The sequence below is a fragment of the Lissotriton helveticus genome, chromosome 7 (assembly GCF_964261635.1).
Source record: "Lissotriton helveticus chromosome 7, aLisHel1.1, whole genome shotgun sequence".
Classification (NCBI taxonomy): Eukaryota; Metazoa; Chordata; class Amphibia; order Caudata; family Salamandridae; genus Lissotriton; species Lissotriton helveticus.
This window is the reverse complement of record NC_136068.1, coordinates 86,626,451-86,644,728: the sequence shown is the minus strand read 5'-3', so window position 1 is coordinate 86,644,728 and position 18,278 is coordinate 86,626,451. Positions and strand designations below refer to the sequence as shown.

At 43.9% G+C, this 18,278-nt stretch overlaps 1 protein-coding gene across 1 annotated transcript in view; it reads right to left on the bottom strand.

Moving 5' to 3' along the window:
- Window positions 1–14,547, bottom strand: part of CDH26 (cadherin 26) — a 317,238-nt gene extending 302,691 nt beyond the window's left edge. Inside the window, exon 1 of the mRNA XM_078651581.1 lies at window positions 14,001–14,547. Coding sequence (XP_078507707.1) covers window positions 14,001–14,039 — 39 coding nt within the window. The 5' untranslated portion in view covers window positions 14,040–14,547. The remainder of the gene's footprint in view (window positions 1–14,000) is intronic.
- Window positions 14,548–18,278: the final 3,731 nt, after the last annotated feature.

Genomic DNA, 18,278 nt, shown 5'->3' with positions numbered 1-18,278 from the left:
GTCCTGTTCCTCTCACCCCGGCACACTCAAACACCTCTTATTTGATTGCCCCTCTGTTATTGTTTTTTGGAGCTCAGTTTGGGATTATTGTATGCGTATTTTTCATTTTTCTGAACCATTCTCATCGCTGCATGTTTTTTTAGGTTCCCTATCTGATGTTTTAGACTTACATTCCTATAATGCTAAATTATTTGATCTTTTCATTGCAACTGCTTTCAAAGTAATTTTGTCATGCTGGAAGGATAATTCAAAAGTGTCTGTACATACATGGTGGAATTTCATATGTGATGAGCATAGAATTGCTATTGCTTCTTCTTCTTCTGTTACTTTAAAAATTAAATCCGATCTTACCTGGCTGCCTTTTTCTACCTTCTTATCTTCTCATCCCCCTCCCTAACCCTCCCTCTTTCTCTCTCTCTATCCCTCTTTTTTTTCTTTTCTTTTCTTCTCTTGCTTTCTGTCTTTCATTCTTTTCCTTTTCATACTTTATCTGAACCTTTTTTCCTCTCCATCTCTTTCTCATTGTTCTTTCATATTGGTTCTGATTGTCCATATACTGTTATATTATGCTGTACTTTTTTTTTCTCTTAAACAAAATAAAACTTTACTAAAATGAAAAAAAAAAAAAGAGCGTGTGATTTCCCTCCCACTAACCCAGGCACTTTTGTTATATATTTTCAAGCATATACTTTTAGTCTCCCTGATGCATATGCTGGCAGCAGTTTTGCTGGTGGGTACTTTGGCATTATTCTTAGCATGTCCGAAAGAACATGAAGTGCTCACAACTCTGAGCTCTTTCAGGTTCTTTTGTAAATTATTTGTGTTAGGTGATTTGTATGGGGCACACCCTTCCTCAGACGATGTTGTGACCCTTTTCAAGGTCTTGGTACTTTTCATAACTTATCATATCAGACTGGAGTCTTGTTTATGTGGTTAAGCTGTGTTTCGGTTATTGTGTTCTGGTCTGTCTCTCGGTTGGTGGCAATGTCTTGTGGTTTGAATTGTAGGTGGGTGATTTTGTGTCAGTCAGGAGTGGTTGAAGGATTTCACTGCTCGTATAGGCATTTTGTAGATCAGTATACATGCCTGTTGCTTGAATGAGGAAAAACACCAAAGGAATGTGTGCAAGATATGCCTATATCTAAATTGGGAAAAAGTAAAAAATATAGAACTCTAGTCTGACTACTACCAGACTGATAAACATCAGTCAAACGAGAATAGCATTTTCTCGAAAAACACTAAAGAAATTCAGAAAACCAACATCAGAAAAAAAGAAACTACAAGTTGAACACACAATAACAAATGGCAACAAAGTCTCAGGATATTGGAAAGGGGAAAATATATTGAAAGAGTTAATAAGGCTGATTTAGAATTTTGCAGCGAGGGTCCTCCGTCGCCACTGCGAATGAGTTCCCTCTCCGCCTAACTCACTGTACGATCACTGGATTTAGAAGTGGGTGACCAACAGCGTGTCAACGACAGAGTCTACTCCAACTCAGTCGCCAACATATTCCTGGCTCTGCTGTCGATTGACCACCAAGTAAAAAAAGTAAAAAAATTACCCCCACACTAGGGTAGAAAACTTCTGAATTATAAGATTGTTTTTAAAAAAGTAAAATTTTGTAAATTTGTGACAGCTGGCTGTTATGTTTTATGGAGCAGTCTGTCAAACTTTTACAACATTGTCAGGGACCACAGTGATGGCGGGATCCCGCCAAATTAAGAGATGTCTAATGGGCTGGCAGACATCTCTGAGTTTTGGGAATGGTATGAGTGTCAGGGGGACGGAGTAATTTACTCCGCCCGGTCCCTAAGTCTAAACAGGGCCCCAAGTGTTCTGGACTAGGTGGGCTCAAGGTATTAGGGTAAAAGCAAGTCTAGGGCTATTAGGGCGTATTCAGTGGGTAGAAATATGAGGGCATGAGTAAGGTAGTAATAACTGACATAAGTAGTAGTAAGTATATTACAGTATTGGCAGGGAAAGAGTATGGTTTAGGGACAGTTAGAGGTAAACTTCATAGGAAGGGTACAGATACAAGGGTAGGGCTAGAGTTACTAGGGAATAGGTAGGATGTAGAGGTGCTAGTGTGTAGGCAGGGACACTGAAATTCTGCAGCAATTGAGGACTAAATTATGTGGCACGGTTGAGTAAATTACAAGAAATTGCATATTGTGTAAAATAACGCAGCACATCCTTGCAGGTATTACTTTGCTATTTTTTAGTTTAACACATTAATACTGTCTGGGAAAACTCAATTCTTCACTTCACTAGTTTCAGTTTAGCACCTGACTACAGCAATAACCCTACAAAAATGGCGCCTAGATAACCTTCGCAAATGGTAGGCCACCGCACAGCAACAAGAGGCGATAAGTTTGATCGATTTGAGCTAAATACACATTTTTGTTGTAATCTGGAAAGTATGCTGGATGTAGGACTATGTGGCATGTGTTGTAGTTCCATAATTATGTGGAAAACACTGTAGCCACTGAATCATATTGTTGTGGCATTGGTTATGGGTAGCGAAACAGATGCTCTGGTATAGGTAAGGGTTGAGATACAAGGTAATGTGGACAGGAGGAGGTGCAAAGTTACTGGCATGAGTAGAGAACAGGGTGAAGGAAAATTAACAAGGTAGAGGGAAAGGTGGGACAGCCAGCCGGTGTGTAGGAAGAGCAATGGAGAAAATGAAGAAGCCGGGAGTAGATGTGGGGGGGGGGAGGAGATCAACTGGAGGTAAGACATACAAGGGATCTTTGTGATCCAGAAAAAAACTGAATGCAGGGGGTTTAAGAACCTTCCAAGAATGGATCTGAAATTTTGGAAATGCCATTAATTTTGGAAAAAAATTAAGGAAAAGGTTTGCGGAGAAAGTTTCTGAGCAACACATTTTCACGATGATCCCATGAAAGAGCTGAGTAGTAGCTTCGTACAGAGGCCCCACTGCTCCCTGAACAGTGAAATGACCCCAGAACACATACATGTGTTGCCTTTGCTCAGTTATGTAACATACCACAGGTTTAACTCCAAGGGGAAGCAGGGCACATGCTTCCTGGAGATGGTGCACCTTGGACATGACGTGCTACAGTAGGACATATGCGATCTGATTAAGAATGGGTTACAGAAACCAGGATTGGACAGAGGAGGGGGTGGCCTGGATTAAAGCCACCAGATAAGCAGTTTTTTAATGCCTATAATGTTTTAATGCCTGTAATGAAGCCAAACCTCCCTGAACAAAATGATTGGGCAAAGTGTGCACAGAACTCTACCCAGTATTTTCCCTGCAGTGCAAAATATCTTGGACTTCAGGTCTAAGTTTACCTTTGTGAATCGGGCTGATGGTTCCAAATACATGAATTGCCAGAACAAAAAAGCATTGTTTACGAAAACATTCAAAATGTGAATAGTACAACTAATTTTTGAATTTTTTTACTACTTTAGGAAGAGCGGGCTCAGAAAGAAGCATTAGTTTTACTTCCAGCTTCCAATAGAGGGAGCACCGAAGTGCCACTTGGAAGCCTCACCTGCAGCTGTAGGTGGTTCATGGTAATGGGCCAGTTCCACAGGTGTTGTCAGGTGTACTGGCAGGAAGCCTGGGCTGCAACCGAGGCAGGAGTCATCCCAGGTGGTTACACAGAGCATCGGCCATGGCTGCCTCCTGCCAGCACGTGCCGCGGGCTGTCAATCTCGGGTGAATTCTCTAGACCCGGCTCTATCATTTATAACAGTCACATTCATGTAAATGTAAATTGATACTTGTATAGCACACTACTCACCCGCAAGGGTCTCAAGGCGCTTGTACGAATACCGCTGTGGAACCCATCCTGGCTTTCCCTGTGAGGTGTCCACTCCTGGGCACCCCCAAGGTGGAGGCCAGGCATCCTTAGCGTTGTGGGGGCAGTTGTGGAGATTAAGCAAGCTATTGCCCAGAGTTGCAGAGTGGGACTCCATGATTGGAATAGGCACCGAGGCGAGAATTATCAGGTCCGTGGAATTTTTTGAGCCCAAGACCCGCCAAGGCGGGGAATTGAACCCTGGTCCCGGGCTAGACCTCTGCATCAGGGTCTGCCGCTCTAACCATTGAGCCACACTGCTCCACCAATTCATGTAAAGTGTTTGTGTTCTGTTCCTCACTCCTGTCCCCAGGAGATAAGAGCATCCCACTGGCCCCTCGTACACAATATAATAAATGTCTACTATACTTGTTATCTATGTTGTGAACACTGACTGCTGTAAAGCGCTCTGGCTCAGATGTTCTGTATAGACGTGTTATCTTTGATGTGAACATTTACTATTGTAAAGCGCTCCGATACCTTCGGGTCTAGCTAGCGCTATATAAAACTCTCAAATAAATAAATAAACACCAAAACACCTCCTAGACCGCACTGCAATTCAACATTCGTTCAACCACGGAGTAGCTAGCAGGCCACCCTTCCGCAAGCGCACTTCTGCACCTCGTGCACGGCATGATGTGTAAATAATACATGCAATACGGGTTCATTTTCAGAATAAGATACTGTGTTGAAATTAATTATTTATAATGCGCATTCCTCTCTCTGGTGTGGCTGCAAAGCTCTGAACAGATGAAGTTTCAGTTTTACTTGTATTAGTATCTTTATGAGGTGTGTGTGTATGTGCATGTGTGTGTGTGTGCATGTGTGTGGTTGTGTGCGTATGTGGTTGTGTGCGTGCATGTGTGGGCACGTGTGTGTGAGTATGTGGGGGGTTGTGCATGTGTGTGATTGGGTGTGTGTGTCTGTGCAAGTGTATGAGTATGGTTGGTTGTGTGTGTGTGGTTGTGTGTGCATGTGTGAGCACGTGTGTGTGAGTATGTGGGGGATTGTGCATGTGTGTGTGGTTGGGTGTGTGTGCAAGTGTATGAGTATGGTTGGTTGTGTGTATGTGTGGTTGTGTGTGTGCGGTTGGGTGTGCGTGTGGTTATGTGTGTGTGATGTTGTGCGTGCATGCATGCGTGTGTGTGTGTTGTGTGGGTGGTTTTGAGGCGCCATCTTTCAACACTGCTCACTTCTCCAGTCTGCAAATGAACTGTGGAGCCAGTAATTGGATTGTAAATATGTACTTATGTCAAATGTGTGTCTGTCTTCGCCATTCATCCTCCCACATGACGTAGTCATTAATCCTCACCGCGGTCTCTCAGCTTTTGGTCTATGTTGACCATCTTCACAGACTATCAACCTATGTACTGAAATTGTCTTCTTACACACTTTTCTGTTTGACATACTGTGGTTCCTAGGTAAATTCATATATATGTAGCATTGCACCGCACCTTGCTAAGAGCAGCTGCTACCATTCCATATGAGGCCCGGGCTCTAGTCTGACACTCAATCCCACAATATGCTTCCACCAAAAAAGTCTTCCCACCTCTTTCCCCATTTTAGCCTCCACAGCAGTTATAGTCAATGACCCTACATTACAGAACAGTTGTATGACAACCTAGATAGAGGAGCCAGTAGGACATGGGCAGTGCTTAATTTGAGACAGTGGTTTCCAGTGCTTGGCACCGGCACTTAACTGCCGGCTCCGGCACTTAATTGCCGAAGCTGCACTTATGACAGCTGCCACATGGTGGCGTTCTTTGTGTAATTTAAACATGAGCAGAAAAACAGCTGTCCGTTGATTCAATATACATTAAAAACAATTAATACCTGACTCCCAAGCCATTGTTAAAGATTTGGCAGCCTTAAACAGTCTGAATTGTCACGCTTAGTTGTGTAAGTACAGAGGCAGTGTGTGGTGCAAACTGCGATGGCGTCCTGTCAAATTAAGTACTGGGTATGGGGGGCATTTTGGGGGGTGGATGATGGAAAGATTGATTATCGAAGGCTGGTCTCCTATAACAGCTTCGTACTGTTCATTATTTACCCAAACAATGCATGACTTTGGAAACTGTGCTCTCACTATTACACACAGGGCTTTAAATGAAAATATAGGAGATAGGAGTACTGGTACACATGTTTGCTCCTGAGAAGTGCCGGAACTCTCCCACTAAATGTACAGCAGCACTGCTAAGAAGTGCCTAAACTCTACCACTAAATGTACTGAAGCACTGCTGAGAAGTGAATGTACTTTCCTATTAAATGTATTGCGGCAGTGCAGCGAAGTGTAGGTACTCTCCCATTAAATGCATTGCAGCAGTGCAGAGAAGTGTTGGTACTCTCCCGTTAAATATACTGCAGCAGGGCTGAGAAGTGCAGGTATGCTCCCATTACATGCATTGCAACAGTGCTGCGAAGTGCAGGTACTCTCCCATTAGATGTATTACAGCAGTGCAGAGAAGTGCAGTTACTCTCCCGTTAAATGTATTACAGCAGGGCTGAGAAGTGTAGGTACTCTTCCATTACATGTATTGCAGAAGTGCAGGTACTCTACCAGTACATGTATTGCAGCAGTGCGAAGAAGTGCACATACTCTCCCATTAAATGTATTGCTGAAGTGCTGAGAAGAGTAAGGACTCTCCCATTAAATGTACTGCAGAAGTTCTGAGAAGTGCTGGTGCTCCACTATTAAATGCATTGCCGCAGTGCTGAGAAGTGCAGGTACTCTCCCATTAAATGTATTGCAGCAGTGCTGAGAAGTGCAGGTGCTCTGCTATCAAATGTATAGCATAGTGCTGAGAAGTGCAGGTACTATTCAAATTAGAGTCGAACAGGTACTTAGTACTGGACAGTACCTGCACATTTAAAGCACTGATTACATATATAAGGTTGGTGTTCATCCAATGGGAGAGCCTTTTTGAAATGATCAAGGACTACATTACAGTAATTTCACACCAGGCCAAAGACAACAGGCAACATCCATTTGCTCCATTTGTGTTGTGTATGACGTGACGAATCTGCAAAAAGAATCTGCACCAATGTAAACAATGTAAACACAAAACACAATAACTTTACACTATTGCTGCTTTAAAAAATAATAGATAAAGAAATAAAATGTATACACTTTATCATGATCCACTTAATTTTTTCCCAAGTCCTATTACAAAAAAAGCAAAGGTTTACAAATGGGGTTGCCTAGTTTTTATTTAGGTGTTTATGTATTACTTTTTACAGCAGTGCAAAGTTACTGAAATACTGAGAAGGGTATTTTCTATTTTAGCATAGAAATGGTGACAATATGTCACTTTTACTTTAACTCTTAGGCCCTCATTACGAGTCGTCCAGAGTGTACAGCTTTTTGTGGCTCTGCATATGGAACTTAGGGCCATATGTATCAAAAAGTCATTTTGCGATTCTCAAATAGCGATGTTTTGCGAATTGCTATTTGAGAATCACAAAATGCTATGTATGTAGGATTTGCAATAAATTTTGCGATTCCTACATATTCCTTATTTGCGAATCTCAAATTGCGATTCGCAATTAAGGAATACCTCCCCATTCATTCCTATGGGCCTAGAGGCCCATAGGAATGAATGGGAAGACATTCTCAATTTGCGATTTGCAATTAGCGAATCGCAAATTGAGAATGCAATTTCAAGGGTGCAGGGGTGTCAAAAGGACACCCTGTTGCACCCCTGAAATAAGCATGGGTGCACATGTGGCGCACATACATGCCCTAAGAGCATGTATGTGCTTCACATAGCACTTTGAAAAATGCAAAAAAGTGAATTTTTCAAAGAAATCGCTAATTACCACCAACCTGAAGTTGGTGGTAATTTGCGATTCCTTAAGGCCAAATTGCACTTTTTTGGTGCCTCTTACATTGCATTTAAGGAATCGCAAAATTTGTGATTCCATAAATGCAATCGCAAAATAAGGAATCGCAAATTTTGCGATTCCTTATGTTGCACGCAGATTTGCCTCATACATATCATTTGGCAAAATTGAGATTGCAAACGCCCAAATTCTGCGAATTTCGGCGTTTGCGAATGCAATTCTGCTTGATACATATGGCCCTTAGTCCTCAATGCACTAAAACCCGCATAATCCAATAATTAGGAGGCATTTGTAACCCTATAAATTCTTCCATTTTCTGTCTACTACAAAGTTAGGTTTTGCCAGCTCCTTATAGGGTGCTTTTCCTCACTAGATCTTCTGCCACCTTGGGCGCTCCAACCACCCTCCAACAAGTGTGGTTTATGTGGTGTGTATCAGGAGACGCATCACACCTTCTTTGCATCTGCCCTCGTTTAATAAATGAACGCAGAAATCTTCTTCAACAGCCCCCGATTAAACAAGGATTACGGTCAGTCCAGCCGGCCGCAGTCGTATTTCTCCTGAGAGGAGCGCATCCCCAAGTAATAGTAAGCCTCATAAAATACCTGAATACAGTGGACAAAGCAATGAGGAACACAGCTTGAGCAATTGTATATCCCCTAGGAATGTAGCCTCCCTTTGAGCAGAAGCCATCCGCAGAAAAAGATCTACATGTGGAGATAGCAGTCAGGCTGCTAGAGAAAAGTTGTCACCTTTAGCCTGATATTACCTGCAAACACCATTGGATGATGGGTTTAATGGGACGACCTTAACTAACCTGCCGCCATCAGGAATATAAAAAGCCATAAGGACGCATTTAACTTCCATCCCTTGAGTGCGCTAATCGCTTGTTTTAGAGCAGTAAAGTTCTACGGCCTCTGTACTTGTTTTACATCAACAGCCCTCCAAGCTCTTACAGGGTCGGACTGGCCTATCGGGCCTATCGGGCAACAAGGCAACAGGGTGGTCTGACAGGTCAGTGTCTGGCATTTTACCATTTTAACAATTTGCTGTTATTTGTAATTTTTGTTCTGTTCATATTTATGAACATGGTTTTAACTGGATGAAATGTTTATTCGTTATATGTATGTTACTTTTATGGATGAAAATTCTTCCGAATAAAGTGTCTAAACTGAACCTCAAAAGTGCGTGTGCCAGTTTTTGGGCAGTTTTGGGCCAGTTTTGAAGCCAGTTTTACTTTTTATTTCCTATGTATTATCACTTTATTAACTCTATGCTTTGCTAATGTGGGCCAATTTTATTTTGGTGCTCAGGACTATATTTTGTCCCAGTCCGACCCAGACAACGAGTGTTTTAAGTGCAAATTATGTAATGATCTAATTCATATTGTATCATCAGTGATGGACAAGACGCAGATGTATATCTCGCAGCGGACATATTTTGATATAATCTACCAAATTCTCCTGTCTTTATTTACATACAACAGTCATTCGTACAGCGATACGCATATCCTTGCCATCAGCCCTGCACTAGAATTACACTTTATTATTTTAGACCACAGGATTTTTATTATATATATATATATATATATATATATATATATATATATATATATATATAATGCCACAAAAACAGGAACCAATTCGAAGGAGACCGCAGAAAGTGTAAATTCAGCTTTATTCTGCAATGTGACAACTGCCAGCAAAAGTCTTTTCAGAAAGGCAACCGCAGCTCATGTGGCATCACAAAGCGGAGCAAGAGTCTACCTGAAGGGCTCATGAACATTACAGATCTAATGTGCATGAACAGCAAGCGCACCCACTGAGGTAATATTTACGAACACTACGAGTCCCAGAAGGCCTTATTGAAGGCCCCACCTACCAGGCTTGGGATTGAGATAAGAAGGTGTGTCGTCTCAGCGCCTGCACACGTGCTAATGATCAAAGCCGCTGAGGAAGAGATTCTGCATCTCGAAACGCGTCCGGCTGAAATATACTGCGAGGGTTGCCTTTCTGAAAAGACTTTTGCTGGCAGTTGTCACATTGCAGAATAAAGCTGAATTTACACTTTCTGCGGTCTCCTTCGAATTGGTTCCTGTTTTTGTGATATATATATATATATATATATATATATATATATATATATATATATATATCATCCTCTCCGCTTCCTGAGACACCCAGGAGTTCCTCCACTCGGCAAGCAGGACACGGACCAGTTAGGTGCTAATGCTTTTTTATTTGCAGGAAAAAGCCAAAGACGTTTCGGCTCTACGGAGCCTTGTTCACATGACAACGTTACTTTGATAGGACAGCCCTTTTAAAGTGCACGTGCTCAAAACAAATTTGAATAAATGTTAACACCTGGGAGTGAAGATGTATGGACATAAACAACATACTTCCATTTATATGGTCGGGGTAAAATACCCTTGTCAACACTTTAGTAATATAATTTCTGTAAAATACCCGTAGTAAGTACATTGACTTGCATTTGAAAAATAATTTTTAGTGTACCAGCAATTTATAGACGACAGCGGGGAATAAAATCCTGGTTAAATACCATTTCAAGAGGACATAGGCTAAAATATTATCAAATCTTTAATTAATAAAGCAAGAATGCAAAAAAGGGGGTTCGTTAATAAATGTTTTCTAGTTGGCTGTGATACTATGATCTATATACAATATTTTATCTTAAAATTATACTAAGGCCAGAAAAGATTATTTAAAGTGCAAGTGCTTCTCATCAAGATGTGCAAATATTGCTTACAGTACATAACGATAGTGCAAAATATCCCAATAAATGTGCAACATGTAGCAATTTTGGGTATAATATCCCCTATCTTTCTGTGCAAATTATGCTAATTTCTCCTTATCTGAACCACAGTTTGATTCAGTTCATACTTTAGTTGGAAATATAAACAGACCAAAAATAAGATACATATCACATATATACATTCAGCCAACTTAATTAACATTAAATTAGTAGCCTGTATTCCCCAATTATAATTGCATATCATGATACCCCAACCAAATTCTTTCGTTTTTATAATAATTATAAATACAAGCCAAAATAAAGTCCATGCAGTTTGTGGTGTTTAAAAAAAATCCCAAAACTAATATAAAGTGGAGTGTTAAGAGAATAAGATTCCATATAATCCCTATCTATATAAAGTTCTTATCACCAGTATTGTTAAAAACGATTATTTATTTACTTAATAATTCATTAAAGGTGGCAGTTGTGTTCAATGATCATTGTTTAGTTAGTAACTTTGGTCGCAGCCATCCCATAGTGTCCACACGGTTACACCCAGCCGGGCGTTTACCATACGTGAACAACCATAGGAAGGAGACCACTAATAGATACATCTCTTTAACGTCAAGCATGTGTATAGATCTTCTGTTACGTTAAGGCCTACAGGGGTCTTCGTGTTGAGTAAAAGAATATATTTTGTTTCAAGTCTTCTTAGTGTCGCTTCCCTGTTGCCTCCTTTCCTACTGCTCATGACCGAGTCAATTACCCAATATTTTAAACTGGCGTTGTCACTGTGGTGGACATCCCTGAAATGTCGTGCCACAGGATAGGTATTATCACCATTCGTGATTGCACGCAGGTGCTGCAAGATACGTTTGTGGACAGCATGTTTAGTGCTGCCCACATATCTGAGTTGGCAAGGGTATTGCAAGACGTAAATTGCGAATTCCGTCTTGCATGTGAGGACTTGAGTAATTGCATGCTCAACATTGGTGAATCCATCTCTGAATGTTTTGGTATTCTCACCATGTTGGCAGGCCTTGCAGGTTCTACACCTGTAAAAGCCTTTATTCTCCTGCCACCATGGTGAATTAACAAAAGGTTCTGGGTTTGTAACCACAATATGGTCACGAAGAGATGGAGCCTTACTGAATGTGAGGGATGCCCGGTTAGGAAGAGTTCTGTCTATGATGTTGTCACTCATAACCAAGGGCCAGTGTTTATTTATGATTTTGCGGACTTGTTGATGCTGTTCATTATATCCTGTTATTATTCTAAAACAGCTGGTATTCGTCCCACCTGCATTTGATTTATCCCTGGCATGTTCTATCAGGCGTTCAGATTTTTTAATCAGAAGTTCCTCCCTGGAAAATTTCATAGATTTCTGTTTGGCCCTCTCAATTAGTTGGTTCGAGTATCCTCGTTCCAAAAAGCGCATTTTGCTCTCCTCCTGTGCCCTTATCAAATCAACAGGGTTGCTACAGACTCGTCGGAGTCGTAGCATTTCCCCATAGGGGATGCTAGAAACCAAGTGTGCCGGATGTGCACTTGCAGCATGTAAAATGCTGTTACCAGCTGTTTCCTTACGGAATATTCTTGATTCAATGTGACCATTGCTGATATATAACTCAGTATCGAGAAATGTAACTTTATCCTGACTCAGAGTAGCTGTGAATTTAAGGTTTAGTTCATTATCATTTATATTCTTGATAAATTCTAATGCTTCATCATAACCACCCCTCCAAATTACCAACAGGTCGTCGATGAATCGAAACCATGCAACCAAATTGTTGTGTATATGATATTGATATTCAAAGCCAAGGACCAGCTCCTCCCAAGCCCCCATGTGTAAACATGCGAAGCTTGGGGAGAAGCTGGCCCCCATGGCTACTCCCTGACGTTGGCGGTATAATTGGTGGTTAAAAAGGAAAACATTATTAACCAATCAAAACTCTAACATTTCAAGGAGCATGACATTGTGTTCTTTACAATCTGGGCCTCTTCTTGAAAGATAGTACTCAACAGCCTTTAAACCGTCACTATGAGCTATACTCGTGTATAATGACGAGACATCCAGTGCGATCAGCCAATCACCTGTAATTATTTCAACATCCTTAATTTTCATTAAAAAGTCCCCTGTATCTTGTACATACGATCCCAATTGCTTGACATACCCCTGTAAAAAATAGTCAATGTACAGAGGTGTGTTCCAGGAGACTACCTCTGCCAGAAATTATAGGTTTTATTTGGTGCTCAGGACTATATTTTGTCCCAGTCCGACCCAGACAACGAATGTTTTAAGTGCAAATTATTTAATGATCTAATTCATATTGTATCATCAGTGATGGACAAGACGAAGACGTATATCTCGCAGTGGACATATTTTGATATAATCTACCAAATTCTCCTGTCTTTATTTACATACAACAGTCATTCGTACAGCGATACGCATATCCTTGCCATCAGCCCTGCACTAGAATTACACTTTATTATTTTAGACCACAGCACTTTTATCATATATATATATATATATATATATATATATATATATATATATATATATATATATATATATATATATATATATATATATATATATATATATATATATATATATATATATATATATATATATATATATGCCATTGCAGTAGTTCAAATATCTAGCGCTCATTTGCATAGGGTTTTTGACCTTTAGGTCAAAACTGTGGAATCGTTGACATTTTTTTGCTGATCAGTGATTCACGACAATCACGATTCTTTAAATAGTTCTTTGCACTTTTTACTGGTCATCATATTGAGTTTTCCTTAATGGACTTGATTGTCTAAATAAAGTAAATCTGTCCATCTATCCGTCTGCCTACCTCTTTCTTTCTTTCTTTCTTTCTTCCTGGCTCTCTTATGTCTGTGTATCTATCTATCTGCCAAGATTTAACCGGGCAAAAGTGTGAGGTGTTAGCTGCAACGTAAAATAATTCCAGTATGTGCAGATACCGGAGGTACCACACATATCGGAATATATGAACCACACACATCGGAATATACGGACCACACATATTGGAATATATAGACCACTTCTTTTTAGGACCCCAGAAATGCACGGTCATTTGTGATTTCATGAGTTCTGCTGAGGTAGCTGATCTCCCTCCTCAGCAGAGAAAGTTTGCACTGGTGCACCAGAAAATAGTGCAAATCGATTTTCACTAGTTATGATTTCAGTGTTATAGCGAAATTAGCAAATTGTAATTGTACCAGGGAGCAGGCAGAGAAGTAATGTCAAACTATTTGAAGATAAATGGATGAAATACATTGCTTTTTACATACTTTGCCCGAGTGCAAACTGCCCTCTCTGATTTAGACAGAAGCACAACGTTTTTCTCCACCCCTTGTAACACACTAGTACTAAACGCGCACTACAGTTTTGCACGGAGTGTTCTTTTTCAGACCGGTGTTAATGTCCGGGGATACCTCGGCTTACTTTTAAAAGAGAAATAAATGAACACATTTGTCAGCTCTGTTCATCAGTTCTAAAACAGACTGGAATGTCACAATGTGTACAAGATAAAGTGAATACTTACCGCCAGGAGCAGGATGAATAGCCGGGTCAGCCCGCCCATCTTCGGGCTGGAGGAGGAAGAACCGGCCGGCGTGGGCGGGTTTTCTTTAAATCCGACAGCGGGCACCAAGGTAACCTGCCTGGGAGGCCTTTGGTTGCCCTGGAATGGCTGGCAAAGCTAGTGGCTGGTTACTGTCCCATCGCACCTGAGGCTGTCCTGGGGACGCTTGGCACAGCTGCGAAATGAACAAAGATCCACCGGTATGACTGGCAGAGCTCGTGCCCGGACGGAGCGTCTGCTGGAAGAGCTCGCGCCTCCCCTGGGGATTCCTGGGGGAGAAGGAGCTGTTTGTCAGAGATGTGTCCCTCTCGGTGGGTGCCTGGCAGTCCTGCTGTCTGCCCCACGGAGAGCTGCTGTCTCTCCCAGGACTTCCTGGCACAGTCGGTGCCTCTCCACAGGATGCCCGGCAGGGCCGGCGTCTCTCCTAGAGTTGCCTGGCAGGGGTGGATTCCCTTTTCCGCCCAAGAGCTGCCTGCACAAAGCTGAAGCCTGCGGAGCCGGGACTTCGTTCAGGTTAAAGGCGGACTGATGAAGACAGACTCAGAGACTGAGCCCCGGGCAGCTTTGAGAAACCGGTCAGACCAGATCACACACCCTCCCAGAGCCCCACCCCCCCTGCACTCCTCCCACGCCGATAATCCCCCCTGCCCCGTCCCGAAAACAGCCCTCAGCCCCGAGGAAACAAGACATAAAACAAGAAGCAACTATTCCTCGCACTGAAGCCCACACCCTTTCCCTCTGCTAATCTCCAGCTATCAGCAGTCTGCATTGTTCTCCAGGCAGCTCTCCCACGAGTGATAACCCTCAAAAACAAGCATTTGCAATGCAATCGGTCTCACCTCTGGGACCTTATATGTATTATTTAGCTATGCAGTACATTAGCCTGGGTGCTGAAACATCTACTGTTCTTGAACATGGAGGGAAAGTAAGCACCGAACTGCGTGACACGCCAGGTATGGGAACACAGGGAGAGAAATATTGCCTTTCAGCCGGAAATTGTATAGTCCAAAGCTCTATTTTTAATATAAAAGCAGGGCTTTCGGTGGTTATATCAATGAAAATGCAAGATTTGAAAAAAATAATATTGTCTAAGGGAGCTCGTGGAAGACAATTTCTATGGACTGGAATCTCGAGAATGCTAAAGTAATTCTCATACATGCCAACATTTCAGGAGAGCAAAGTGGGAGATTAAAAAAATCGGGAGAATGGGACTTTGAATCGGGTTACTGGCATGTATGGGGTTTGGAAGTGTGCTGCTGTAGGATCGGAAATTTGAAACGTAAATGCACGTTTTTTTCTTGCCTTTCAGAAGCATGGAGCATAATGACCGGTTACTCACCGGTAATATTCATTACTCCGAGTCGTAGCCCTCCCCGTCCCAGTCCTAACTACATGAGCATAGCTCCTCCCACCAGAAACTCCCAAGCAACTTGAAACCCATCCCTTCCCTCCAGGCCACACCCATACCCTGAGGCATATAACCCTGTGACCTGCCAATCAACAACCTGTACCCAACAAGCACAAGAAGCCGAAACAGGGAGGGAGGGATGGGAACCTGGACTGGGACGGGGAGGGCTACGACTCGGAGTAATGAATATTACCGGTGAGTAACCGGTCATTACCTCCTCGTCAGCCCTCCCCGTCCCAGTCCTAACTACATGAGCAGATACCAAAGCAATAATCGGCTTCACTCAGTAGCAAAAAACAGACTTTATTAAAGCACAGAAAGTCACACCACCGGAGTAGAACGCAACACAGCGTCCCCAAACCCAGCAGAATCAGTCCCCCCAACCACCAAACGATAATGGGACATAAAGGTGTGCGGAGAACACCAGGTAGCAGCCCTGCAGATTTCAGCCATGGAAGCCCCCTGAAAACAAGCCCAGGAAGCCGCCACCCCCCGAGTCGACCTTCCCTGAACAGACCCTGGAGCCAACACACCACAGGCCTCATACGCAGCACCCACAGCCCATCGTAGCCAACGACTGAGGGTAGCCCCAGAAGGCTTAAGACCCTGACCAGCCAGGCCAAAGGTCACAAAAAGGGATTCCACCTTACGAAACGGCCCAGTACGTAACAAATAGATCTCAAGAGCCCGCCGAACATCCAAACAGTGCAGCCGCACCTCAACCTCTGAAAGAGGACCAGGACATAAAACAGGCAAAACCAGATCCGCAGAGCAGTGAAAAGAGGAAGGGACCTTGGGAACAAAGGAAGGATCAGGCCGCAGTACCACCCGATCAGGAAAGAAACGTAAAAAAGGGGCCGAACAAAGCAAGGAGCCCAATTCCCCAATCCGCCTAGCTGACGTAATAGCCACCAGGAACAGCACCTTGATCGTCAGAAACCTCAAAGACACCTCCAGCAGAGGTTCAAAGGGAGCCCCCTGCAAAGCCCCCAAAACCAGAGGCAGATCCCAACTAGGAGCAAAGGACCGAATGACAGGCTTCTGAAGGAAGCAACTCCGCAACAAACGGGACACCAGGGGAACCACCGGGTCACAGACCGAACCCCGAAAGGCCCGAACAGCAGCCCACTGAGCCCTCAGGGAGGACACAGCCAGACCCAAGTCAAAGCCGTCCTTCAAAAAGTCCAAGACCAATACTGGATCCACTGCCAACGCAGACCACCCACGCGCCGTACACCAAGACTGAAAAGAAACCCAATGCCGGGCATAGGATTTGAGAGTCGAAGGGCGCCTGGACCTCTGAATAAATTCCGCCACAGAAGGAGAACACCCCAACGCCACAAGGTTCATCCTTTCAACAGCCAACCCGCCAGCCTCAGGCGGACCAGACACTCCAGAGACAGAGGGGGAAACGACAAGGGACAAGGGACCACTGGCAACCTCCAGCAAGGCCCCACTGCCAACTTCAATAACAGAGGGAACCAAGGCCGCCTGGACCAATCCGGAGCCACCAGGATCACCGAAGCCCGATCCAACTTGACCTTCAGCAGAACACGAGGCAGCAGGGCAATAGGGGGAAAGGCATACATCAGGCCCCCCTCCCACCGGAAGGACAGGGCATCCACCCTCCAAACCTCGGCAGAGCGAACCAGAGAACAAAACGTCTCCCTCAAGGCGTTCCCCGGGGCCGCAAACAGGTCCACCACAGGGACCCCGAACCGGGCCATCAGGCAGCGAAACACATCCTGAGACAGGCACATGTCCGACAGGGAAGGAAACACCCTGCTCAGGCGATCCGCCTCCGAGTTCAAAATCCCAGGCAGATGTAAAGCCCTCAGAGACAACAAGTGAGACTCCGCCCACAGGCCTATACTTTGAGCCAACAAATTGAGGGAAGCCACCCTCGCGCTCCCCTGGCGGTTGATATAACACACCACCACCGTGTTGTCGGACCGCACCATCACATCCCTCTGGAGGACCCAAGGCAGAAAATGAGACAACGCCAACTGAACCGCCTTCAATTCTCGCCAATTCGAGGACATTTCCGCCTCCGGCACAGACCAAAGACCCTGCACAGACTCCTGACCCAAGACCGCACCCCAACCCAGTACGCTGGCGTCGGTCGTCAGGACCAACCTCACCTGGGACACAAAGGGCGAGCCCTGCAAGAGGTTCCGATCCACCAGCCACCAGGACAACTCCCGGGCGATGGACACACCCCCCGGAACCAACAGCTCGTAATCCAGAGAGGCCGGATCCCAATGCTCCAGAAGATGATTCACAAGGGGGTATAAGTGTAAACGGGCCCAAGGAACAATCATCACAGTCGCTGACATCAGCCCCTGAACACGCAACCACTGGCGAGCCGTGGAAGACTTTGCCCCCAACACCTTCTTCAGTTCGTGCACAAGAGTCAGTCTGCGGGGCTCCGACAGGAAGACCTTCCCCAACCTGGTGTTGAACACCCCCCCAATGAACAACAGTTCCTGAGTGGGGTGAAGATGGGATTTCTCCAAGTTCAGAATCCACCCGAACCGTTGAAGGAGACTGCAAACCTCCCGGGAGTGTGACTGAGCCTGAAGGAAAGAAGAGGAAGAAATCAGCCAATCGTCCAAGTAAGGGAAAACCTGTATACCCTTAGCATGCAACAAACCCACCAAGGGCGCCAACACTTTAGTAAACACCCTCGGAGAGGCAGACAGGCCAAAGGGCAATACCCGGAACTGGTAGTGATCCACCCCTACACAGAAACGCAGGAACCTCTGGGAATCTGCGTGCACTGGCACATGAAAATAGGCGTCCCGTAGATCGAGAGAAGCCAGGAAATCTCC